Here is a 26,308-nt window from a genome sequence, read left to right as displayed (position 1 = left end):
TGTCATGTAAAATAAATGTAATTACTTTTTAACTTGTTAGATAACTCTCTGTATTTATTACTTATTCAAGTTGCAAATATTGCCTGTCTGTAACTGCGTATCCCCTGATAAACTGACATTTTTAAAAGTGTATCGGGGCACACCTGCTCAGACCTTCAGCTTCAAAAACAGCCTTTTAATTATTGGACAATTTGTTGTTTGTGCACTTAGCTCCGTGTTTAGAGTCAAAATGCCGACATAGATAGTTCATTTTCACAACCGACCGCGCCTCATAACACAAAAAACATGCAGGTTTTTCTCCTTGAACTAACACACACTTGTATTGAAACTGCTGACAATTTGCCTGAACATTTTGGGATCATTTGCAAATATTTCTCAGTTCCACTTGTTAGAAAAATCTCATTAGTTTATGATCGATGCAGACATTAAAGCAGCACAGACTTATTTTAAAATGACAGTCCAGCCTTTCAATTTACCTTCTCGCGGGCCACATAAAATGACATGGCGGGCCGCATTTGGCCCCCGGGCCTTGAGTTTGACACATGTGGTTTAGAAAAAGAAGCCCAGATTTAAATGGACTATAGAAAGGCGGAGTAGATGGATGTGTTTAGATCAGGACTCCAAGAGGACGACCAAAGAGGATATTCACAGACGTAGTGACCGAAAGTGGAATTGAACCATTGACTCCAAATAGAGAATCATACAGGCTGCATAAAACGAACACAAACAATAAAACAATACCAAAAAATATATGTAGTAGCTTTTATTCAACTGTTCTGTGCATTAACATTATGCGTATGAAGTTGATTATTGAACAAGAACCTCAAAAAAAAGAAACATTGTCATTTTAAAACAAATCCATGTACATTTCAGTTCAAGGCATAAGACATAATAAAAAAAATAATCCATGAGAAATTTTGGCAACGTATTGACCAGTTCCATAAAAAACTGCCCAAATAACATCCCGAACACACAGTGGCATTCCCAAAGAATAATTTAAAATGCTAAATTAAACTGAACGGATAAATATTGAATTCTGGTGGCAAGTTGTAGCAAAAATAATTATAAGTGCCAGTTTGTAAGTTGTAAACCGCTATTACAAACCTTTAAGTTGTAATAGTAGCAACATATCCATACGCGGAAATCTGATGATGTTGGAAAAATGCCGTGACATTCATTGATGTTTAGAGATGGGAATATGCAAAAAAAACTGCAATTTTATCATAGATCATCACTCCTGAACACTACTGTTTTACTGCCTTTTAAGATGTAACTAAAAAGGTGTTTTCTTCTTCTGAAACGTCACACTTCACTCATGATATGTGTGTTTTCTTTTTTATAGACTGGTTGTAACATACATATAGCTACTGTACATGTGTTTGTTTACCCAGAGAGAGTGAAGGCCACAGCCACAGTGATTGTTTGGTGGGATAAAGTGCGTTTAAATAGAATACATAGGAACGTTTAGTGCACCGCTTAGTCCTCTTCATCACTGTCAAACCCCAAACCGAAAAACTCATCACCGTCGTCCGGATCCACGTCAAAAAATAATCTGGAAAACACAAAAATTTGATTCTACTTGACCGATCGTAACTGCTGTGTTTGCAATGTTTCCATATATGATTAATTATGTCAAAAAAATATACCTATAAATAAAACCTACTTATTTAGAATGGCTTTTTACACTGTGGTACTTTCTTTGTTTTAATGGTGTAATGTACTTTGTTGACTTATTTGTATGATGTTTATAGTTTTTTATCTTGTTTTTAATGTTGTACAGCGCTTTGGTCGGCTCTGGTTGTTGAAGGTGCTACAGAAATAAAGTTTGATTGATTGATAAGTTTGATAGATACACCTAGAGTTGCTTTTCTTACTAATTTGATGAAGTGCCACTATGTGTTTCTTGTAAGTAACTATATTCTGAATACCAACAAAATAAAAATAGTAGCCTCCGTGAATGTATTTAGTTACTTCCAACACTGTCCATCCCTAAGTTACGTGCAAAATTATAATTAAAGCTCAAAACGATATAAGCTGCTCGAGGAAGTTAATAAGGGCTGGTGCAATTGCTTTCATCTCTCTAAAAGTTTGCGTTTAACCCTTTAGCGTCAGATGCTATCTCCGCTAATAGACTCGTGGTTGCGGACTGTCCATCACCGTAACTCCGCAAACAATTGTGCTTCGTGTAAATTCAAACGGCGTCTCAAAGCAGAGGCATGGGGCTCTTTAAATATGTTACTGTCGTTACGGTCATGTGCTTATGTCGTCCCTCGAAGACGACCAATCAGAGCGCAGGTGTCGCCAGGATGAATGAAAATCAGGATGGATTTGTAAAATAGAGGAAGTTGTGTGGAAAAAGGAAAAAGTACATGATGATACTTCCTTTAACATGATTTTTATGGCTAAAACCAGAAAAAAGTCTCGGCGAGCTATAATGGTCTATAATGTGAAGTTACGGTCATGGAAAGTCGGCAATCGCGAGTCAATCGGCGGTGATAGCAACCGACGCTATAGGGTTAAGAGAGGTAGTTTTATATATTCTTGGTCGTGGTTGCATTTGAACAGAATACTCACTGATTGAAGCAGGGAGACTGGGGGTTGTTGAAGTGGCTGTAGGGGTTTCCTCGACACAGCACTCCCAGACACAGCCAACAGAAGTACTGTTTACACGACGTGCAGGTCATCTTATTACACCCATCCACTTTCTACAAAGAGATCACAAACTGTACACTAATGTTCAAGAAAGAGACCATTTCTTTTGTCATTTAATATGTAAACTGTGGGTGTATTATATTTTGTAAAACACAGATCGTATATAAATCAGGCAATGTTGACGCTACTGATCAGATTATTCCAGTTCCATAAGCAATTGATCAAATTTCGAGTCATTTCTGATGCAAATTCTGTGCTTAGTGCTTTTTCGAGGTCTACAGTCAATTTTGAAGAAGAATTGAGAATTTGGAGAAATAAATCTGACTTTTTTGTGTTAAATGGCAATGATTACAGGCTGTACTGCTTATATTTAGACAAAATTAAATTGAAATAATGATCGAAAGTGTGATTTTTTCCCCTATCTTATCACCCAGTTTCCGTGTGTGTTCTGACCTGTATGTTGGTGCCACAGCGGGGGCAGTTCTTGCAGTTCTCGCTGAGCCAGTCGCGGCTGAACGACTCCTCCACCGCTCTCTGAATCACCTTTTTACCAAACCTCAGCTCCATGAACTTTTTCCCGTCTGCACTGGCAGCCAGGTACTCGTCCCTGAGATCACGAAGCTCCTCTGGAACACAAACAAAAATCATTTATTTGGATTAATCAGTCAGAGATAAAGAAACAATGAGAACATACTGGGTGAGAGAGAGAGAGAGAGAGAGAAAGAAAGAAACGGCTGAGAGAGAGAGAGAGGGAGAGAGAAACGGCTGAGAGAGAGAGAGAGGGAGAGAGAAACGGCTGAGAGAGAGAGAGAAACGGCTGAGAGAGAGAGAGGGGGGGGGAGAAATGGCTTAGAGAGAGAGAGAGAGAGAGAGAAACGGTAGAGAGAGAGACAGAAACGGCTGAGAGAGAGAGAGAAAGAGAGAGAAATGGCTTAGAGAGAGAGAGAAAGAAACAGCTTAGAGAGAGAGAGAGAAACGGCTTAGAGAGAGAGAGAAAGAGAGAGGGGGGAGTGAGAGAGGGAGAGAGAGAAAGAAACGGCTTAGAGAGAGAGAAAGAAACAGCTTAGAGAGAAAGAGAAACGGCTTAGAGAGAGAGAGAAAGAAGCAGCTTAGAGAGAGAGAAAGAGAAACGGCTTAGAGAGAGAGAGAGAGAGAGAAAGAAACAGCTTAGAGAGAGAGAGAGAGAAACAGCTTAGAGAGAGAGAGAAAGAGAGAGGGGGGAGTGAGAGAGGGAGGGAGGGAGAGAGAGAAAGAAACGGCTTAGAGAGAGAGAAAGAAACAGCTTAGAGAGAGAGAAAGAAACAGCTTAGAGAGAGAGAAAGAAACAGCTTAGAGAGAGAGAAAGAGAAACGGCTTAGAGAGAGAGAAAGAAACAGCTTAGAGAGAGAGAAAGAGAAACGGCTTAGAGAGAGAGAGAGAGAAAGAAACAGCTTAGAGAGAGAAAGAAAGAAACAACTTAGAGAGAGAAACGGCTTAGAGAAAGAGAGAGAGAGAAACGGCTTAGAGAGAGAGAGAAAGAGAGAGGGGGGGAGAGAAACGGCTTAGAGAGAGAGAGAGAGAGAAAGACAGAGAGAGAGAGAAAGAAACAGCTTAGAGAGAGAGAAAGAAAGAAATGGCTGAGAGAGAGAAAGAAAGAAATTGCTTAGAGAAAGAGAAAGAAAGAGAGAAAGAAACAGCTTAGAGAGAGAGAAAGAAAGAGAGAGAAAGAAAGAAAGAGAGAAAGAAACGGCTTAGAGAGAGGGAGAGAGAGAAAGAAACGGCTTAGAGAGAGGGAGAGAGAGAAAGAAACGGCTTAGAGAGAGGGAGAGAGAGAAAGAAAGAGAGAAAGAAAGAATGAAGAAATAATGAATAAATAAATGACACAAATAATCCGATGATGAACATATCTTTGGTGTGATGTAGACGTGGCCACTGACTGAGGAGTGAAAAACTGCACAGACTTTTTCAGAAGTAACAACAGACAAACAGTAAACACTAAACAAGCACTAAACGCTGTTAAATACAGATAAAGTTAGAATGTTACACTGGTAATTAAGGAAAAAGTACTAATCCCACTGCGTCACATGTCATTTCATAGCAGAGTACTGTGATACTTCTGTCCTTCTTTACCTGTGGGTAATTTGCAGTGGCCGACCCCGTGGTAGCCCATCTTACAGAGCGTGCAGAAGGCGTACTGACACCCGGAGCAGATGCCCATGGTGGAGTCGGGTTCTACCATCACGGGCGTCCCACACGACACGCGGGGACAGTACACCACATCCGCCATGAGGTCCAGGCTGGACTGGAGGAGCAGGCGGTCGTAACGAGCAAATAACTCCTCACCGACGAGATTCTTCACCTGCAAAACACATTTACAAATATACTTTTAACTCCACCATCCAAGATCCTTCAAAAATATGTCTGGCCATGCTACAGTAGTACAACAGAAGAACTCATCGTACTGTAAATATATTCTTTATGTAATTTATCTCAACTTCAAAAACAAACTACACTCAAATACAAAAACTTAGATTGAAAAATATACAAATACACACGGAGTTGGACCTTTTTTTCTTTACCTGCGGCGGTGTGGCCACAGAGGAGCACTTGGGCTCGGGGCAGTTAAGGCACTGAACGTTTCCGTCTTTGATTTGGATTTGAAAGTACTCGCTCATGCAGGTTTTACAGTAGACGTGCTGACACTCTTTGAAGCACAAACAGGCAGCGCCCAGTTTCTCGCTGAAGCAGATGCCGCAGCAGAACACCTTCCCGTCGAACAGTCTCTGGCGCCGGGCCTCGTCGTGATCCAGGAGCTGAGGCAGGAGATCCACGCGGGGGTCCAACAGAACGACAGCCCGCGGGTCCAGAGGAGCGACGGAGGAGGAGGAAGCGGAGGAGGAGGCGGAGGAGGGATCAGGAGTTTTTTTTACTTCACTGTTTTTCTCCTCTCTCTTTTCTGAAACCAAACATTACACAAAAAGACATCAGAGTAAGTCACAAGATGTTTTAAAACCTTTTTTGACAGTGTTTGCTAATGTGCGTGCTGTATCACTATGGTAACTCTTAAACATTCTACCATTAGATTTACATGTACAACACCCCCAGCTTGATGTTATTGCAAAGTATCACTACTTAGTTTCACAAACATGACCTTTTACTGATAACAGTTGTAAGGTTGATTTATTCTTAACTGCAGTACAATGAAAATAGTGCAGTTTTATACTAGACGGTGAAGCTGTTTAATTTGCTTTTTTTGGTTTTCAAAAGGATCATCAGAAAACAGAACGAGCCTCACATTAGTCTCTCATTTGGGTTGGTTAAAACCTAAAAGGACTCTCTCTGATCAGCACCCTCCTAAAGCACCTTTTAACTGTATGTTCATAAATGTAGATTTTAACTGTCTGTAAATTGTAAATTGTAAATTGTATTGTATTGTAAGTTGACCTTGAGTGCCCAGAAATGCGCCCTATAAATAAAATGTATTATTATTATTATTATTATTATTTACCTGTAGCCAATCATTAATGTGTGTTAGTGCAACCTCTGCAGCTCAGAGAGGGAATTCTGGAGGTTCTGAACTTTTACAAAAGGCCTATTCATACACTGAGAATAAGAATAATAAAAAAAAATGACCTCTACATACAGTTTAAAGTGCCTTTAGCCAACCGGGCCCTGTTGAATTCTTACGTAACACCTCTAGATTCCATTAAATGTATGTATATGTTACTTCTGCTTGATAGTGTTCCATCTTTGGCCTGACAGAAGAAAACCAGGGACCACATGTGAGTCTGAGCAAAGTTGAATTCTTGTATTAGTTTAGTGGCCCATATCCTAGTCTTCACTCACATGTTTATCTTCTTGAATGCGCTTAAAATGTGCGCTATGAATGGAAATTTGAATTGAAATAATCCTCACTGTGAGATCTGAGAACTAAAAAAGGGCACATTTAAAACCATGTCACACTGTACCTGGCTCAGTTTTCTTGCGTTCGCTGCTGGACTTTGCTCTGTGGACCTCCAGGGGTGACTTGATGCAGAGGTAATGCACTGCCTCCTCTTTAAGAAACTGAATCCAGGTGAAGAGAATGACACAGCCCTGATTCTCCTCCCACAGTTCATCCAGACGTCTGCAGAGTGCGCTCATCTGAGGAGCAGTAACGTGATGGTATAAGGTCTTTTCACAACTATATAAGAGGTGGGAGCTACGTTATTCACCAGTTTTATAAAACAGTCTCTGCTGATTTTGGAACCCCCTTGTTTATAAGATGGTATTAAATTTATTGTAAGAAAGATACGTAAAATAAGAAGAAAATACACGTCTTGAGAGAGATACCTGTGCTCTTGTCATCCATTTGGAGCTGAGTGTGTAGTGCGGTGGAGATGTAGATGGATAATCTTCAGGAAACTCAAAGTTAAGCACCAGCGGAGGTAGGAAGCAGACATTGTATTCCGTTTGCTTGTCTCCTGTGACACCAACAAAACAAGGTCAAATTTTATTTATACAGCACATTTAAAAACAGACAGTACTGCCCCGAAGAGCTCAACAATATGCATAAAAACAGAATATAAAAGAGTAACAGAGTAAAACACAAGTTAACACAATAAAACAATGCTAAGAACACAGATAAATCTACAGAAAATCAACTCGAGTTAAAAAACATTGTAAAAAAGTGTGTTTCCCCAGCGATTTAAACCTCTCTAGAAAAATGGCAGCTCTAATGTGTAACAGGAGTGTTCCACAGTTTAGGGTTTTGAGTCTGGTCCTAAGGCAGCATAGAGGCAGCTGATGACTTGAGTGTTCTGCCCAGAGTGTGCAAAGTAAGCAATTCACATAAATACAAAGGTGCCAGATCAAAAAGAGATTCATATTATTTATAAATGCAGGAACAAACTGTTTAGCAATGTTTGATTAGAGATATAATTTGTGTCCAACTCTGGTTTAGTTCTGGATTTATGATGGATTTAAGGGGTTGAGTCTGCGTTAAAACCTTGTTCAGTCCTGATCTAGTCAGTCCAGATTCAGTCCTCTTCCCTCTCCCATTCAGTATTTCTCCAGGTAACATAAAACATTTGTTCAGGATGTTAAAGAGGTTTTAGACCTGGCTTTATTTGACAATGTGTGAACTAGAGGCAGGCCAATATATTTGCCCTTTTATTGTATCAGCTGTCGGCCTTAAATCTCCAGCAGAAGCCGATATTTTGTTTGAGCCAACCAACTGCTTAAATATACATAAAGGACATGCATGAAGCTTTATTTGAATGCATCCAAAGAGGCTGCAGCAAAAATACAAAAACACTGCTCTCTTATCCAGTTTGTAGTAAAACAAGGCCATAGATGTTTTTGTACTAAATTCAGGTTAGACTGGTGGAGAATTAGCAAAATCGTCCCTAAATATCAACAGAGCTTATCGATCTTAGCTAAAGAAAAGAAATGGTTTGAGAGGGAAGCTAAAGAGGCAATTTCTGTTAGGTAAGATACTCCATCTTTGAACAGGAATGGGGGCTTAGACGTCATTCATCCCCTATTTACAACACCATCCTCAGACCTAAATCAAAATAAGGAAAACAACAGTAATAGCCAGTATGCTAATAGATGTGAGAGCACCCATTAAGAGCCTGAACAATTATGCAAAACATGACTCAGGCACAGTTCACACTTAGTGCTATTCAATAGTAGTAGTTAGTAGTTAGCCCCTCCCTTCAGATATATATAAGGCAGTATCCACCAGCAACCTAAACAGAACTGAAGAAGCGGCTTGGCTCTGGATCTGACCTGGACGACTGTGGGATTACACAGACATCTTTTGCTCTATAGCACATATATGTAGCACTAAACACAACATTGCACTGCATTATAGTTAAGGCCAAATACAAACAGAAAAACAATAACAAATAAGCCGGAATAATTGATGGAATACCTTTTGTAACTACTTTGAAATCCAGGGGCAGCTCCACACACACCTGCACCTCTCCTCCTTGGGCAGCCTCAGCTCCGTGAAACTCCTCTTCATCGTAGATACTCGCCAAAGCCAGCAGCTCGTCCTCCTGCGCTTCCTTATCGTCAGACATTTACATACCTGCTATGACAATCCAAACAAGTCAACGTTAGTGCAATCATTACCTGCATTGACAACCAAGATAAACAGTAGGTTAGATACATACAAGCAGTTCATAATAATGCAGAGAAGTTAGTTTGTAGGACTAACAGGACTGGGTAGGCTATTGAAGGACTACCAGGGCTAGGACTGGATAGGTTATTGAAGGACTGTCAGGACTGGGGGTAGGTTAGGTAGGTTACTGAAGAACTACCAGGTCTGGGTAGGTTAATAAAGCACCACCTGTACTGGGTAGGTTATTGAAGACCTACCAAGACTAGGACTGGGTAGGTTATTAAAGGACTACCAGGACTGGGTGTAGGTTATTAAAGACCCAGGACTGGGTGTAGGTTATTAAAGACCCACCACTGCACAGTCCATCATTGGAGGACTATACAGGCAGAGGGATGATGTAAAATACATGCAACTAAACGTCAGATTTGCTAACAAGCTCTAACAAGCTAACTGCTAACTCAGGAGAGACCAGGAACCAAAAAACTACAATAAACGGTATGCTTATAATCAAAATAGTACGTCTAATTTAATATCTAACCCTCTATAAACACACGTGCGATGCTAGGAGTGATCAAACTAGTTTCTGTGTTATAAATAGCCCGGCTACATTAGCTCTGTCACACTAAATACATGTAAACAGTTGCTACGTCAGGCATTAAAATGTTCATATTGTCGTTTGATTATCTTAAATACAGCTACTCGATTCGTATATGATGTTACGACCATGAAAGAGTGATAAGAAATAAGTTAATAACACGTTTCTTACCTTGAGGTGCTAAAGCTAGCGACTGACTTTTGACCTGTTTGGGTCACGTGGGTTGCCAGGTTCCGGGAGCAGTTTCCAGAACAATGAAACTCCGCCCACTTTGGTCTAGTTTTGTTATAGTTTAAGTTTAGTGGTCTACTTAGATTTTCTGTTTGAGTGAACGATTTACATAAGGAAAGAATACAATAAAACTATATTATGTTAGTTATGTCACAGATTATTTATTATTTTATTTATTTATTATTATTTTTTGTGTTAAAACATGTGGGCTGCCATTTTTTTTATTTTTTTTTTGAAAATGTGCACTCAGATCTTTTTGTACAATTTTCAACAAAATTTATTCATGATACTACAAATATTTTTACAATATTATCATGCATGTTGACATCATTTTAGGTAGGATTTATGGACTATTCATATTTTGAAGGTAAATACTGATGTGGATTTGGTTTGGGCCTGTTCTAATCCTGTTCAAGTCCAGGTTTAGTTCCTGGTTTAATCTCAGTTTGGTCCCAATGTGGTGTGTGTGTCTGATAAACACTACATATCACATTGTTCATGGCTTATTGCTGTTATCTGTGCTGCCTCATAATTCTTCTGCCCAACAGCGCAATTTAGACTATGGTTAATTTATTCCCTGTCAATTATTACCTGTGTTGTAAAGGGTTCATAACTATTACTTCAGATTAAATATATATTGATAAACTGGTAGCTACTCGCAAATCCCCGGCAATGTCTGTTTTTGTTGACTTTGTGGGAAGCACTTTGGACATCTTTAATTGCATTTTAATTGTGCTATATAAATAAACTTGAATTTATTTAAAAATAATTTGTACCCTGTCCAAATGTTTTCCTGGAATGTCAACATATTACACTCAAATGATGCCTTGTCATATTAATTTGTGTACATATATATAATTGTTTTATTTTATTTTGCTCTTGTGATGTGGAAACAACATTAGCACCCTGGTCTTGGTGAGTTGTTGGACCAGCCTTCACTGTATTCAGAAGTAGAAAAAAAATACAACAAATGCAATGAATGGCAAAAACAAAATACTGCATGACACCAAGTCGTAGTATCAACTAGCTTTAACGGACAGAACAGGTAAAGTGAACAGAAACATTCCTTAAACAAAATACGTCGGTATGCAGCAGTTGCAGTTATTTAAGTGAAAAAGCACTATTGTCATATACAGCCCTAGAACAATCCACATAGTTTACAATAGTCCCAAAACCTCGCTTACGGCAATCATATACATACAATGTTTCAGTATTTATGGATAACTGCTTTACTGTTCCACATCTTTTGTCAATCTCAAAGCATAAAACAATCATATTTCTATTAATGTAACGTAAATGTTATCAGCAACACAGAAAATAAAGCCATTTTCGAAAATACACTCACAAATTTGTAATCGTTATCAACATTCTATCTAATGTTGAAATCAAAAATAATATATAAATTAAACCATGCCAACAGTCGGCCGATTTAACGAACAGTGCTGGGTTTTGTACAGACTTCTCATTTCTTCAAAAACAATAATCTACTGCCACCATTTTACAATCTTAAAAAAATCAGCTATCAGGACAGGAGCGGCAGGACGCACGGAGGAAGGGAACTGCAGCTGTTGACGTAAAGGATTTAATCGATGTCCATTTGGGGCAGTTTGTTTTCCGGCGTCTCCTTCCCTTTGCCTGTGGGCGTGGCTTTGTCCTCTGTGGGCGCAGGCTCGTCGTGTCCGTTCACGGGCCCGTTCGTGGGCGCTTTCTCCTCTTTCGGTGACTCCACTTTGGGTTTTGGTTTGGTGACGACAGGGTTGCAGGACGAGTAGAGCTCCTGTAAAGATGGAGAAGGAACACGTCACTCATTGTACGGCTATTACTACTCAATTATTAGGAAAATGCACCTTTACTACAGCTAGTCTAGAAGCTGTTTTTGGAGAAAAGGAAGTGGAAACAATTGAAACCACAGAGATAAAACTGATTTGCCTTGTTTCACAATATGGTATTCATTTTATCTGCCTTGCATTTATTCAATTACAGGTGTTTTTGTTGCTTAAAACCCCCCAAATCTGATCAATAAGTTGCTTCCTTGTTTCCATAGAGATAGATCAGGAAGTTAATAAGAGCCTAACAATTTAAAAAAGGCAAAGTATTGTCAGTTTTTTATATAATACTTAAAATCAATGTAACATACACTCTTTTTGATATGCTACATTATGGTCACAATAAAACTTAAATAACATCAAATTTGCAAAAGACCAGGCGAGAATTCAGGTAATGCATGAGTCTCCTTACCGTTATTTTCATTATTATTAAGTATACACCTTAGATACATTTTATATTCTACGTAAATGCCCATAATACGCATGTGTCCTCTTACCTTGGCCTTTCCGCGGATCTCTGCGACCTTGACCACTGGGTCCACAGTCAGGTCTTGACTGTTCTGTTGGTTCATTTTGCTGTTCATCCAAACCATGGCGTCGTTCACCTGTTTCTCCACCCGGGTCACCTCCAGCTCATCCAGGTGGTTGTACTGCTCGTCCTGTCGACGGAACGGCAATTAAAGTGTCAGTAAATCAACGTGAATGCATTTACATGACACAAATAATAAACGGCTCCTACTTTTGCTTTGTAACATTCGATGATCTTCATGTATTGCTGGATCTGTTGGCCGAGCTCGTCGAACGCTCTCGGCCGCTCCTCTGCCTCCATGTATCTGTCACATATCGGCTGACCCATTTTCTGTTGAGGGGGGAAAAAAATCATTGGGTTAGTGCACAAGGACAGACTGAGTACATTATTTGAACTTGTTTTATTTACCTTAAGTTCAGACAGTTTGTCAATGTAAACTTGTTTCTGTTGGTCCTCTCCATCTTCATAAAGCCAGTTCTCTGTATCCTCCAGTTTCAAAGAGAATGTATCGCGATCCTAAAGACGGTAAGAACGAAGCTGATATATACTCCAGATTTCAGAATGGAAAACACATTTTTTATGTAGTTAGAAATAAGACTAGGCAAATTATACTAAATAAATTCAAAATGTCTGTGTAATCCTCCGTCGTCCAGGTCTGATCCATAGCAACTAGTAGTAACTTCATCCTTTGCTATAAACAAATTCAACAACTGTAACCAAAAGCCAAACACTGTATGTAGTATGTCTATATTGTAACACAGTATAACGTTAACAGCACCTTCTACCACTCCTTTACAAGCGATGCATACAATTATTACATAAAAGCTCCTAATACAGTAGCAGACGCAACTATTTTATTTTATACTCACTGCTTCGGTGACGAATTTCTCCAGTACTCCGTGCAGTTTGTCTCTCATCTCATAAACATATTCTTCTACATTGTTCTTGGCGTCATTTCTCTCTTTTTCCAGCTTGTCCTGCATGATCATCTTGCCCTGCAAATGTCCCAATCAAACAAATCAATACAAAACCTAAAATATCAAATTTATCAATGACTATAATATGTGACAAAGCAGAGCAGTTAAATATAAGCTGAAACATACAGACTTATTAGAAATGACTAGTATTAGAATGTCTTATTACAAGGGCACACAAGAAAAACTATTATAACTAATTAAATAATATTAAATTAACTTTTATTTCTACATCTGTACTTTTAAAATCAGCATGTGATCCTGGCCCATTAGTCTCACTGACTATTTTAGGCAATAAGTGGTAAAACGAGTCACGCAAAACACAGCTGTTTAACAAATGATATTAAAGGAAATTTATGCAGCCTGCAGTTTGAAAAAAAAAAAAAGGTACTGAGCTGCCAGGGCCTTTACCTACAGATACACAGACAGAACACAGACAAGTTTTTCTCATTCTCAGTATATGGACAGGTTATAAGGAGCTGATTAATGATGAGCTGCAGATGCTGAGGTTTAGGTAGTGAGGATTCAGATCAGAGAGAGCCCTTTTAGATATAAACCAACTGGATTTCAGCACTGAAACTGGCAACACAAATGTGAGACTCATGTGAGGCTCATTCTGCTTTCTGACTGGATAATCGTCTTGAGAACCAAAACACCCAAAAATTATAACGTAAAGAACTTGACTATCACGTTCAAAGGTTTGGTTATTAAGAATAAAACAGCACTAGAATATTTAATCTGAACATGTTTACGTGTGTCTGAGATCAGTTAGGTCATGGTTACGGAATTAAAAACTAAACTCTTACACACAGTTTGTTTAAAAATAGGTACACAAATACGTTTTCATTGCCTGTTGCTTGAACTATGGCTATTAAACACTACATCAGCGTGCTCTACATTCCTGGTGATTTTTGGAGCATTACCTCATTCTCCACAAACCCATTGAGCACGTCTGTGGACAGCTGCCAGTGCAAACTGTTCTCAATGGGGAGCTCCACCGTCTTCGTCTTGACTTTTGCCTTTTTGGGTTGGGGCGGCTCGTTCTTCTTTTCCTCCTTAGAGTCCTCTGTCGATGTCTGGAAAAGGGACAGGGTGGTTGAGTTTTTGTTAAGTATTACTGAAAAAAAAAAACATAAAAAGAATAACATGTGTTGTGAGCTGTCTGACCAGCAGGGGGGGCAACTACACATGCAGAGGCACTAAGAGGAGTTGGTTAAATAGTATTTTAGATTCATTAGGGACAGCATCTTTGAATGTTATTTAGTACTTAGTATTTTTAGAGCTTTTTAGTAATGTAACTCTTAATATAGACACTAGTAGGCACGCAAGCAAAATTTACTTTTTAGAGCTTTCAACCATGTTATAATTGTTTTCTCTCAGCATTTACACTGTCAAAGGTTTATTTGGTGTGATTTGTGCATATTTGAGCCAGCTTTAATCCGTTATTTTCAAGGCACCATATTGCCGATCAACTCCTATTTTCACCATCCCTGATCCCTACGCCCACTTCTCTCTACTTTGATAATACACATAGGATTCTGCAGTGTCACGTAGTCATTTTGGTACAATTTAATAAAAATCTTCTGCTCGCTAACATGATCTGCAGCTGTCCATGTCCTATACCAACTCTTTGTTGTGACGACGTTTACAGACGCGTTGACTCACATTGGGCACCGAAATATTCTAACGTAGAAGTGAGTGGACCTGTTTTTTTATTAAGTTGTTTTAGATTGATATTGTGATTTAAAATGCCCAAACTAAACAGACTGATCCACAGATGTCATAGATTAAGTCATAAATTATATAGCAAACACAAGCACAATGTCTTCTTTAATTCAACAAAGCATTTAGTGTAGGATGGAAGGTAATGTTGTTAATAAAATACAAATAATTTCCAAATATTTAGTTAACTGAAAGTCTGTCACGAACTGATATTGTCCAAGGCACAACTTCTGTCCTTCCATAATTCAGCAATCACATATATTGTTTATATTGTGTTGCTATCGTGTCCTAAAATGTAAATACTAGTTGATAATGTGTACTGGCAATTATTGGTAATATCTGTATGTACATTTCGATGCTGGACTTCATAGAAATTATTATTATTATTTTTTAATCTAGATGTCATAACACAGCTACATTACTGAGACTGGAGATGCGGTGAAACGATGACCATATGTAAATCTGGTGAGATCTGAACCGGCTGCGCTCTGCTTGACTGCCCTACTGCGGCCCCTCGGTTTTCTAATTAGTTATTATTATTCTTCAAAAGGTTATGAACATAGACCATTCAAAAGTATAACTGCCTTTTGAACGGCTTGATCTGGATAAAATAAACATTAACCTTCAAAATGCATTTATTATAAAAACAAGTTATAATTGTGTAGACGTTTTAGGAAACTCAGGGTAAAATTAGAGTGAGAGGGCAGGACTTTCAGAGACTGATGATAAATGAGGGTCTCTGCGGTTTATGCGTCGGGTGCAGTTTAAACAAAACATTCAAAAACGTCGCCACACTAGTCAAGTTACTGTTAAATGATGAAATGTTAAAGACCTCCATCTCCTCAGCCTCTGACTTCTTCTCCCCCGCACCTCCAGGCATTTTCTGCTCCTCCTGATCCACCTGCATTTTATTCTGACACAGGAGAAATAAAACAAATACAAAATAGTATTAAAAGAACATATGTTTCCATGCTCAAGTAAGTGCGGTCTTATCTCTCTCTCTGTTGACATGATTATCCCGGTTCAATGGTGTCACTTAACAGTCAGCCCAACCTTAAATTATGGGCTTTTAAATGCAAGGTGTGAAGGAGTTACACACATGTTATCGATGGGGAAAAAAAAGAAAAAAGAGACTACCAAGGGCTACCAACTGATACTTTGCAGCTGATGTCATGTACATTCCCTCGGGGGGCGGCTCGCTGGAGGCACTGCCGTAGATGGAACTATAACAGGAGAGCTGATTTGTGCTTTTATGCAAGTCCTGCTAAAATTTCATTAGTTCTAGCATTTGTCAAATGAAACACCATGAATACTTGGGTTAGCAATAACCAACATGCAATGAAACACTAACCGTAGTTTAATATGGTTTGGTTAAATTAGTAGTAAAACAAAATGTCTCCCGTTTCTATGCCAACATCAGCAAATCAAATAAGAATTCGTATAAAAAACATAATTAGATACAGACTTAAAGCTCTGTTTTTAATGTTTCAATGAATAAATTGTCAGGCTGAGACAAAGTGAAACACACCAATTTAGGAAAAAAAAAAAAGTTCTACTTCACCACTTAACTAGGTGTTTTGACAACCTCCTGAAATGTTCAAGTGTTTAATTAAAGTTCTTTTCAAGCCAATGGAGTTACAATTTACTGATCTGCCAAAACTACTAAATGCCAGCACAATCTTGTCCACATTACAGTGGGCATTTTGAAAATGAGCATTCTTTAGCAGTTTGTTTAACAGCGCAGATGGCAGTAACAATCCTGTCAAAGGAAAACAAGTCCACCCTTTTTAAAGCTGTCTTAGGCCTGTTTGAACAATTTACTTGAATGCCTCAGAGCTGACTCCATGGCAAAGAAAATACTAGGTGTGTCCTGGTTGAGCAAAGTTACATGTTATAAACTGTCAGTGGCATGTTATCTCTATAATCCATACTCACTGCGCTTAACTATTTTGGAAAACAATTTTTAGATTTGAGATTTTAATGTTTTAAAATCCAGATTTAGTTGTGCATTTTAAACATATCTAGGGGCATTAACATTTGTCAACGTTTTATCACAGTCTTTGTGATTTTGCATCCATATAAATGTCTTACCTCTTCTTCCTTTGCAGTGATTGGATCGGTTTCCATAGGCTCCTCCCCCTCTGTGGATTTGACCACCTCCACCAGAGAGGCGCTGGAGACGCTGAAGATGCCGTGGATGTTGACTCGGACCTTCACTTTGACCTTTGAACTCTCACCCGACTGCTGCGGGATCACGTTTTTGACTACGAACTGGCCTGATGGATCAAGAAGGGCAAAAGTCAAGATCTGTGTGTATAAACAAATAACTCGAGCTGTAGTGGGTGTGAGTAGAGTTACCGATGGTGGCTGTGGGGTAGGGCAGTTCTTTGGGGCTGTTGTAGTATCCTTCCAGAGAGAATGGTTCTTTTCTGTAGAACGTCAGGACTTTGGAAAAAGGAGCAGCGTGGTTCTTGGGGAAAACCTCACAATCGCTGCAACAAAATACAAAAACAAGGATGAAAAGTCTGTTAATAATGCTGATAAAGATTCCCAGTTAAAAAATACTAACACTATAAAACAACTGAAAAATATAAATTCCATACTGCAGAATAGAAAAAACTGCCATTTTGAATCTTTAGTGAGTCAGATGTTGGGGTTTGAACTAATAGGTATAATTTTATTGTTTGATGATCAGAAGTATATAAAATTTAGTCTTTTATCGAGCCTAAAAATCCAATTTCAATGAATAAAATATCATAATAATGCTTCATATTATGTTTTTTTTTCTTTAACAATACAATACCTCTGTCCCTCCTCTGCCGCTGAATGCCATTTCAGTGAGATTGAATATGGAACGACGTCTGTGATGGAAAACTCTCTGACTTTGAATGCCGGTGACAAGATGGCGCACTAGAAAATAACATTGCGTGTTACAAAATACAGCTTTTTAAATGATCCTTTTGGTTTAAAGATTTGTGGATTACCTGCAGAGCACAGCCGCGTGCCACGGCCTCGTCTGCGTTCAAAGTGGTGCTGAGCTCTTTACTGAAGAATTTACTGACTCGCTCTTTGATGGCGGGAATTCTGGAGGCACCGCCGACGATTTCCACTGCATAAATGTCCTCTTTCTTCAGCTCTGAGAAACCAAAGAACACGAGAGATGTTAGACAGGGAATTTAACTAAAAAGTGATACATCTACATAGTGTTTTGGGGGTTCATTTATTGGTACTAAAAAAAACCCAACAACAACAAATAAAACTGGATTATAAAACAGGCAGGATAACATAACTGGAGAACTGGTTCAGCCATGTGTGCTGCCAGTGTCTGGAGGGGAGGCCTGTCAGAGCACATGATGCTTACGTACATCATCTTACATGAATATAGTATTACTACTGAGGATCTTAGATGTTTTTTAAACAACATCCACCTTTTTAATATATCTTTTAATATGCACTGCTGAGACAACCGTGTGTGTGTAATTAGGACAATTAAGTTATCTGACTATTCATTTGTGTAGGAGATTTTATTGTCTCTAAATCAGCTGGTGGTACTCACTGGCTTGTTCCATGACGCTGCGAAGGGGAGCCTCCACTTTGGCCAGCAGCCCCGCACACATCTCCTCAAACTGACCCCTGGGAAAACACAGTCACAACATATTATTAGCACGCCCACACAAGCAAGCTTCTTTTTATAGCTAGATTAAAATGGGCCATACTAATACAGCGCTCAACTGCTTACAATAGTCACACTGTAATTGCAGCTACTTTAGAAACACAGGAGCACTTTTTGGATTACACCCTTTCATTTTCAGTTATTTTTTTCATTATAATTTACATTTCATAATAGGACTGTAGTCCTTTAGTCGTTTAGTTGATTAATAGGTCAAGGCTGGTGCGAATGCATTCTGGATCGCAGTACACGGCTGCTCTGATTGCACTTCAAGCAGGAGATCTGGGAGTAGCTTCACTTGCACTCTGGAGTGGGGCAAGTGCAGTGTGAACACAACTGACCTTGGGCCGACAGTATGGAATTTGTCAAAAAAAAGCTCTCGGAAGATGTATAATTGCATGAATGGTTGCTGCAGAGCTGCTGTGTGACACATTTGTCTGACGAGGCAATGTCTGTGCGCTGTTCAAATAGCATTTTCTCCTCCACAAGCACATACAGTCTTTACAGTGTATTTAGACACAGGTGAAAGAAAAGACCACTGCGTATAGGGGAAACAAGTGCACACACTCATATTCTGTCTACTTGAAGCAGGTTGTCATAGAATTAAGTTTGGCAATCAGCTGATGGACTCTCACATGGCTCATGATGTGGTGTTTGCAGTGAGTGAACATGGCCGACCCAAAAGTAAATTAAACAGAACCAAATCTAGTGTGCAATGGAGTTGGTCTACACAGTGCACTTTTGTGTGAACTCAGGTGGAGTTGTCGTCTTATGAATGCATTTTAGGTCCGATATAAACAGGTGTAAGAGTTGAGAGCTTTTGCCACACTCCCGTTTTAGTCGACTAATCGATCGGGTGGACATGTCTTTAGTCGCCCACGTCCATATTGCATAAAAAAGAGATTTGAAATAGGAATCATTCATTATTTGGAACACATACCAATTCGCTCATTAATAAATAGTGTATTAGTAGAGTGTGTAGACATAACACCACATGAAAAGTGAGCCTGATATAGTGCAGCAGAAAGTGGATTGACTTGAAAAAATAACAACACTTATTTATCATTCTGTTTAAATATGTGACAAGTAGTAGTAACCCAACCTGTTGAGTTTGCCGGAGACGTCGATGTCATTCATGAAACACTCAATGTTAAGGGGCAGGTCTGAGGAGTTCGCGCTCATCAGTTTTTTCAGTTTCTCACACTCCTGGTACAACCGGCCCAGTGCCCGTGGCTTCGACTTTACGTCGAGCTTGTACTTCTGCCTGAACTCCTCGCAGAAGTGGTTCACCAGGATGTCGTCAAAGTCCTTACCCCCGAGGTCTGAGTCAAACGCTGTGGCCAGGATCTGAGAAATAATTAGACATAATGTTTCGTCATCTACAATGTGTTTTGGCAAAGTACTACAGGTTTATATAAAAGTAATATCCAACGTTTACATGTAGATGTCTGAAATTACACAGGGGTAGAATGTAACAAAGTAAAAGTAGTAAAGAACTGTGGAGTGGATACTGTTTTACTTTTACTTGACTGCATTGGAGAGCAGGTATCTTACTTTTCAGTCCAGTTAAAAAATGTAATGCAGTAGAAAATACAAAGTATGTTTTTAATTTCTCAGTCCTGCTGATTTGCGCAAACACAAATATACAAATAAAAACAGCTGGAAAAATACAACTGATTCATACGTTATTGATAAGATAATTGGGAGCGTTAAATGGTAATATTTTATTCAGTAGGTCTGTACTGTATGTTGTTTCTCACTTTCCACAAACTGTTAATCGTCATTCTACCTCTTCTATGCAGGAACACATTCATTAAACGGTCTATGTGCCCACAGAGTAGAGACAGTCTGAGTCAGTGCTGTGACAAAGCCTCTGTCCCTTCAGCTCTTGTCTGTTGAAAAACCACACAAATTATTCATGGCGCACCTTGAGTTTTCCCTTGTTGAAGGCACAAACTGACACCTGGTAACCTGAGTGCCCCAGGTCCACAAACACCACGATCCGCGGCTTCTCCTCCGGCGCTGGGAGGTCCTGCTTATAGATGCCATATGCTAGGGTCACTGTGCAAACAAAAACATGTATTTAAGTTAGTTTGAACCACTTAATTATGCTTAGTGAACACTATGTAGTTTCTTGTTAACCATGTGCAATGTATTCAAGACTTTAAAAATAATTCTGAGCGGTGAGGACAGTAATTTGGCGACATAGCATTTGAAAAGTCTGTAAAAAATCAAGTTTGACATGCAAGAAAAAAGCATATTTGTCATTTTGTTTTTGTTGTTCAAGTCATTTATTTTACTCCAGTTGCTAGTTTTAAATATCTTGTTATTGGTGATTCATATATTAGACTTAATAGGTGTAGTTGTTACTTAGTACTTCCTCATACCTGCTGTTGTCTCGTTCATCAGCCGTAGACAGTTGAGGCCTGCGATTTGGGCTGCGTCCATGACAGACCTCCTCTCTGCGTCTGTGTAATAACTGGGAACCTAAAACAAGTCAAACACAGTTAATATCATTGAATTTATACAATCATCCATCTGCTTGTTTCAATAATAACGACATAGTAAACAAGAGCCATTCTATAGATGCAGGTTTATGTATCCACGAGCAGCAGTAATAATATTTTGTCCATCTCCCAGTGAAGTCACGGCCTATTTGCGTGTGATCTGTAATCTTACGTAACAGATGCTGCCAAATGGGGATTCATACACTGTATATGGAGCACCGCGTGAGACAAAAATCACAACATCCCACTCTTCACCCAATGCCAAGGTGTGAAGAGGAAATAATGTTTTTAGACAGATCAGCTCAAAATGGCACAGGAGCAGGTGGATTCAATCTATACATTTATATAACAGATTAAATACAGAAGGGAATCTCTAAATTAAACTGATTGGATCAATGATTAGGGGACGTCTTGAATGGCAAACCTGCTCACAATAAGAATACAAATGTCTTTTAAGCAACAAATTAATAAAAAATTCAGTTTTGTATATTTTTTAATATGTGATCATCTATGAAAAAAGTTTGTAAATTATCAGTGACCTGTGCCATGTTTTAAGCCATGGATGTACAAACTTTTACAGACTTTTGGCATTTAACTAAAGCTAATAAGCCAATAATAATACTGTTTATGGAACAGGGCTGTATTTTTAGTACAAGAGATGACAGACAAATGGTACATAATGGTATGGCAAGTCATGTGTATCACATTCTGCTAGCTATAAACTGATTTTCAAAAGAGGCCACTACAACTATGAAATCTATTTTATTTTCTGGCTAAATATTATGCTAGTTTTAGATAATTTTGTCATCTTTTTGGCACAGGATCTGTTTGATGATGTGACAGGGTAAATTTGGTATTTTTAGACACCAATGATTAGTGTCCATTCAATTCAATTCATTTTATTGTTATAATGTCACTTAGTTGAACACTGATTCAATACAATAAAAAATGCTTCAGTGACAATATTACACTCTTTACTTTTGTGTCACCAAAGCATAATTTCTACATTCTGTGCCAAGACTCAGCAACTAAATTTGATTTCATAATTAATTGTCCATTACATTGTGCGTGAGGGGCAAATAAAAAAAAAAAAAAGCTTAGCCAAGCCTGTAGACAGAAAGAGTTTTATAGATTTTGGGTTGAAGAGGAGAGAGAAGGTGCTTACTGAGATCACACAGTCCACCACTGGTTTCTTGAGTGCACTTTCAGCGGTCTCCTTCAGTTTGGTCAGCAGCATCCCAGTGACCTGCTCAATACTGAAGACTCTGTCCTCCTCCATGTACATCACCTGAAATTAAAAGGCAATTAGTCATAGTCTGAAATTTGAATGTGCAATAACAAATGACTAAACACTCACAGCTCAGTTTTATTTTTATGTGAAGTGCATATGACAGGTTTTCATGAATTTTCATATTACCTCCTTTGGTGGAATAGAACCTGTGGTAAATATTTACCATCGTAAAGTGGAACATTGCAAAGAAACGCTTAAAATTCCATCTAAAAAACAAATGCAATTTACACAAAGGAGCACTTTTTTTTGACAGCTTAAACATTTATTTATGAAAATCAAGGTATTTTCATATTTTTATTTGTCAAACCAGGAAAAACTAGGGAACAATTTTAATAAAAACTTCCTAAAGAGCCCTGCCCTAATGTGTGGGTCAGGTTACATTCTGAAAATGTTAAATCTTACCTACATACAAATTCCAATACATGAATGTATTGCAGTAAAGAGCTAATAAAGAAAGAATAAAAATGAATCAAGTTTGAATCATTTTGTTACATGGTGTTACTAGTTTTCATTGTGATTTACGTCTCTAATTTTCTAGACAAGTCCTTTGAACTTCTTAAGCAAAATCACATTTAGTTAAGCTACAGTTTACGGTTTTATTTTCCATTATCATGCAGCTCTACAGGTGATCAAATTTGACTTTGAAATTAAACACAATTATCTATCAAGAGCCTATTATAATCTTACAGCTTCCAGGTGATATAACACAGTGTGAATTATATCAGAATCAGGAATCAAGCAGCTATTGTTAGGGGGAAAAAAAACAAAAAACTAGTGAAGCCAAGAGCATCAGACAGGCAACAACAGTGGGCTGCTCTAATTTGTGCTTTATCCTCCGGACGCTTTTTAATTACCCCCACAGGGAGGGACACACAGGCTCGAGACAGGGCTCATGTAAACCCAGGTATGGACATTTTACAATATACAGCAACACAAGCTTTGAAAACCCAACTCAAAGGCAATGAATATCCTTAAGGCTGATAATAAAGGTTTGGTCACTAATTACAAATATGAATTATTCTAGCTCTGATTTTACAGTTTACTTTATTTTGCTACAATCTGGACATTACCTCAGTAAGCTTAATGCCGTAAAAACACACATCAGATTTGATGCATAATATTTACAGATTTATTTTTCAGATCGGAGGTAATCATACTCATGTATTGTCATTGTTAATCTTTGCTCTGTAAATGGATTCTTCATTTTTCTATAAGCAAATGTCATGCAACTGACCACAGCACGAAAAATTATAAAAGTATGAATGATAAGAACCAGTTACTGCTATTAAGTCAATGACAACAAGTAGATCTAACTTCTTTTAGAGCAAACTTGAGACCTGCGTGGTAAAGTAGTAGTAAAGTAGCCCATCTCTTACCTTAATGCCGGTGGCTCCATTGGGCATCTGTGCCAGGTCGTATACCAAGTTGGATTTTGCTGCCTGGACATATGGGTCTGTAAAAGCTCTGCCGTGGAAACGCTTGAAACCCTGGATTGTGTTCTTGTAATTGGTCACCACCTGGAGTTGAATAAAGTATTGTCATTTAAAACAATAACTTGGGGGGGGGGGGGGGGGGGGGGGGATTCAGGGGCATATTTAGGTTCTTCTCTCAAACAGAAAACACTCTGTTTTACCTTGAGATGTCATAAAGTGGTATTACAGGAAGTACTTCACTGTGTTTTCAAACTCCATGCACTTTTTTAGAAACAGTTTGATCATTTCAGCGAAAGGTAGAAGGTAGTTGTGAACTTGAAAACTACCGCTTCATGACATGACAAAGTGGAACAGAGCATTTTGAGCTTTGGAGATTTAGACAGACTAATAATAAGAGGGTTACTCAAACTCGTGTGAGTGAAACAAAACACAACTTCAGGTATGTTTTGGGGAGGTAATAACATTATAACACAGTTTAAAGCTCACAAGAGTCAACTGTGTGCAACAAAGGACCTTTAAACTATCACACATTAGTCAGTTGTAATAATAATCATTTATTTTACCTGACTCTTTGCAGCAGCTCCAATGGTTCGATTTCTTGGTCCGAACGATACAAATGACCTGAAAGGGATCAATAAATATGAACAATAATTCATAAATAAGCAAATATACAGAACAAAACAATTAATTAACCTATTAAAGTTTTTTATAAGTAAAGTTAAAAAAAAAATAAAAAAAAATATAATGAAATAAAAATAAAATCAATAGACAAAGTAATTACATAAAAAAGACAACAGACATATAATAAAATTAATAAAAAATAAAGGAGGGAGGGGGGCGGGATTCAGGTAACATACTCTATACTCGCATATTCATCTGTTTGTCAAAGTACTCCTGAAACACATCCCATGTCAAGTGAAAATGTCCACTTTCCCTCTAAAATCAAATTAAATTTTTTCTAGTTGAACATGTTTTATTATGTCATACAATAGATTAATGTAAATTGGAGAGTTATTTTTATTTCCAATTCAATAAGATAAGTCTTCTAGCCAATAATGAAATTTGTTAATTGACCTATTTTAACCAGTAGTCTTTTAAAATTAAAGAGATAGGTTGAGGGCAGGTAGATTGTAGGCCTACTCCTATTAACTGTACATAATGTAAATTAATTTTCTACGGAAATCCTTTTGTCAGCATCTGTCTTTCGAGCCACACATCCACTTGTCCTTGTCATCAAAAACAGATGACATCTCAAACAAGCACAGTGAATATTGACACTGTAAAGGTAACAAATCATGTATTATATAATCAATCAACCATGTAAAGTGTAAACTACAGTATCATCTCATGTAGGAAACAGCATTTAAAGACAATAAATTGGTTTGTTCGAGCAAGGACCAAGGAAGGGCATCTGATCATTGTTGCTACATGTTTTTTTTTAAGGATGCAGCAAAATGAGATGTTGCAGCCCACGTGAGGCAAATCCAACCCATACATTCTCATGAATCTACTTCAAAATACAAAATATAAGTTACTCAGTGTGTATTCATGGTTTATTTAAAATCAAGTGAAATTTTGTGAGAGATCAGCTAAAAGCCAGGGCCAAAACAACATGTTCTAACAAATAACCTCGTGTTTTAATGTTATTTATAGCTCATGGCTCTGTAGTTAACTCTTAGAGGCACGCGACAGAAAATTGCTAGAATCTTCCAAAGAGCGATTGGCTGCTGTCGTCACTGAGTATAACGCATAGACGTACATTTTCTATTCCAGGACACACCGGTCGGGCGGGGCTTCTGTAGCTACCCCTTAGGCGATGGACAAAGAGCAAACGCCGCCCGCCCGTGCAACCATGGCATTTAAAGATAACGCATAACACCGAACATACAGTAACTTGTAATAAACCTGTGATAAATTTCAAAGCTAACTCTGTCCAAAACAACTAAAACCCGCATTTTTGTTTTTTTTTTAGGAGACAGATTAAACACTTGATGATATATTTCAACCTTAAAAACTAGCGAAACATTGTCGTTAGTTACCATTAACGAACATAACGGTTGCTAGGCGGTTAAGCTATTCACGTGTAACTGCTGTGAGACACCGGTGAGGAAACAAGACAGGCTGAAAAGGAGTGTCCCAGCCCCAGAATCAACGGATTGTGTCTATAAAGGACAGAATCAAATAGTACTTACGGTGTACATCTGTCGCTATACTCGTTGGCGATTGTCTCAATCCCCCCAGCTCGGGCTACAGCCACATAACAGCTTTGAAAACCTAAATCAAATCCTACTACGGACATTCTGCCTCTTATAAGAATCTCTCTATTTAAGCGAGGATACAGAGTATTAAGACAGCCTGAGAAGAAAGCAAAAGTTGAACAGAAGAGCCTAAATCGGTCCCGATGTGCTAAATCGGGTTGCTTGCTTCATAATCCACTCTGTAGCCGGTGTCTGTGTGCTCTCTGCTGGAGCTGCAGCTGCGAGCGCTGTTAGAGACTTCTCACCGAGATTTCACTTAAGTAACGCGAGACTTCAGATTCTAGACATCTCTGGACTACTCTGGACCTTTCCATAACGGGTATACGGAGAAAATGCCAAATATTTCTAGATTTCTGACCAGAGATGATTTCTGACCTTGAATTTTAAAATCATTTATTAGCTCTTTGTATTTACCATGATCTATAGCCTATTGTAATTTCTAGATATTCAAATACTGGTGTTTGACATAACTTACGTCAATAATAATGTCATAAATTAGAATCAGAAAAAAGGTTTATTGTCATAGTAAGTG

General features: G+C 38.4%; 2 protein-coding genes across 3 annotated transcripts; both read right to left on the bottom strand.

Annotated features, from left to right (window-relative positions):
• Positions 1-749: 749 nt before the first annotated feature.
• Positions 750-9,569, bottom strand: rnf14 (ring finger protein 14). 2 transcript variants are annotated; one of them, XM_033977992.2, is made up of 9 exons: positions 9,507-9,569; positions 8,549-8,710; positions 6,964-7,094; positions 6,600-6,774; positions 5,211-5,587; positions 4,762-4,990; positions 3,106-3,278; positions 2,575-2,705; positions 750-1,552 (listed from the first exon to the last, which is right to left on the bottom strand). In XM_033977992.2, exons 2-9 carry the CDS (start codon positions 8,697-8,699, stop codon positions 1,477-1,479), a joined length of 1,443 nt encoding a protein of 480 aa, XP_033833883.1. In that variant the 5' UTR covers positions 8,700-8,710; positions 9,507-9,569; the 3' UTR covers positions 750-1,476. The 2 variants fall into 2 exon arrangements, with proteins under 2 accessions (XP_033833883.1, XP_033833884.1); XM_033977993.2 differs by having other exon boundaries at positions 1,020-1,552; positions 8,549-8,707; positions 9,507-9,548.
• A 1,008-nt stretch (positions 9,570-10,577) lies between these two features.
• LOC117381116 (heat shock 70 kDa protein 4-like) lies at positions 10,578-26,030 on the bottom strand. Its single transcript, XM_033977989.2, has 19 exons — positions 25,711-26,030; positions 24,082-24,139; positions 23,462-23,602; positions 21,960-22,082; positions 20,675-20,774; positions 20,215-20,348; positions 19,390-19,634; positions 18,174-18,250; positions 17,602-17,753; positions 17,421-17,527; positions 16,976-17,109; positions 16,709-16,893; positions 15,450-15,530; positions 13,819-13,971; positions 12,791-12,916; positions 12,330-12,437; positions 12,132-12,251; positions 11,890-12,051; positions 10,578-11,343 (listed from the first exon to the last, which is right to left on the bottom strand). The coding sequence occupies exons 1-19, from the start codon at positions 25,815-25,817 to the stop codon at positions 11,149-11,151; spliced, it is 2,508 nt and encodes an 835-aa protein (XP_033833880.1). The 5' UTR covers positions 25,818-26,030; the 3' UTR covers positions 10,578-11,148.
• Positions 26,031-26,308: the final 278 nt, after the last annotated feature.

This window comes from Periophthalmus magnuspinnatus, chromosome 14, assembly GCF_009829125.3.
Source record: "Periophthalmus magnuspinnatus isolate fPerMag1 chromosome 14, fPerMag1.2.pri, whole genome shotgun sequence".
Taxonomy (NCBI): Eukaryota; Metazoa; Chordata; class Actinopteri; order Gobiiformes; family Gobiidae; genus Periophthalmus; species Periophthalmus magnuspinnatus.
The sequence above is the reverse complement of the archived record's forward strand: the minus strand, read 5'-3'. Positions and strand labels throughout refer to the sequence as shown.

What these genes read in the sequence shown, in the direction of transcription:
- LOC117381116 (XM_033977989.2), bottom strand. Translation starts at nt 25,817, where the DNA reads ATGTCCGTAGTAGGATTTGATTTAGGTTTTCAAAGCTGTTATGTGGCT. An exon ending in GCGGCAGAGGAGGGACAGAG is followed by an intron (nt 17,110 to 17,420) that starts GTATTGTATTGT and finishes ATTTTGTTGCAG; the next exon opens with CGATTGTGAGGTTTTCCCCA. An exon ending in ATGGGTTTGTGGAGAATGAG is followed by an intron (nt 12,917 to 13,818) that starts GTAATGCTCCAA and finishes GGACATTTGCAG; the next exon opens with GGCAAGATGATCATGCAGGA.
- rnf14 (XM_033977992.2), bottom strand. Translation starts at nt 8,699, where the DNA reads ATGTCTGACGATAAGGAAGCGCAGGAGGACGAGCTGCTGGCTTTGGCG. An exon ending in ACGCAAGAAAACTGAGCCAG is followed by an intron (nt 5,588 to 6,599) that starts GTACAGTGTGAC and finishes GTTTGGTTTCAG; the next exon opens with AAAAGAGAGAGGAGAAAAAC. An exon ending in CAGTCTCCCTGCTTCAATCA is followed by an intron (nt 1,553 to 2,574) that starts GTGAGTATTCTG and finishes TGTGTTTTCCAG; the next exon opens with ATTATTTTTTGACGTGGATC.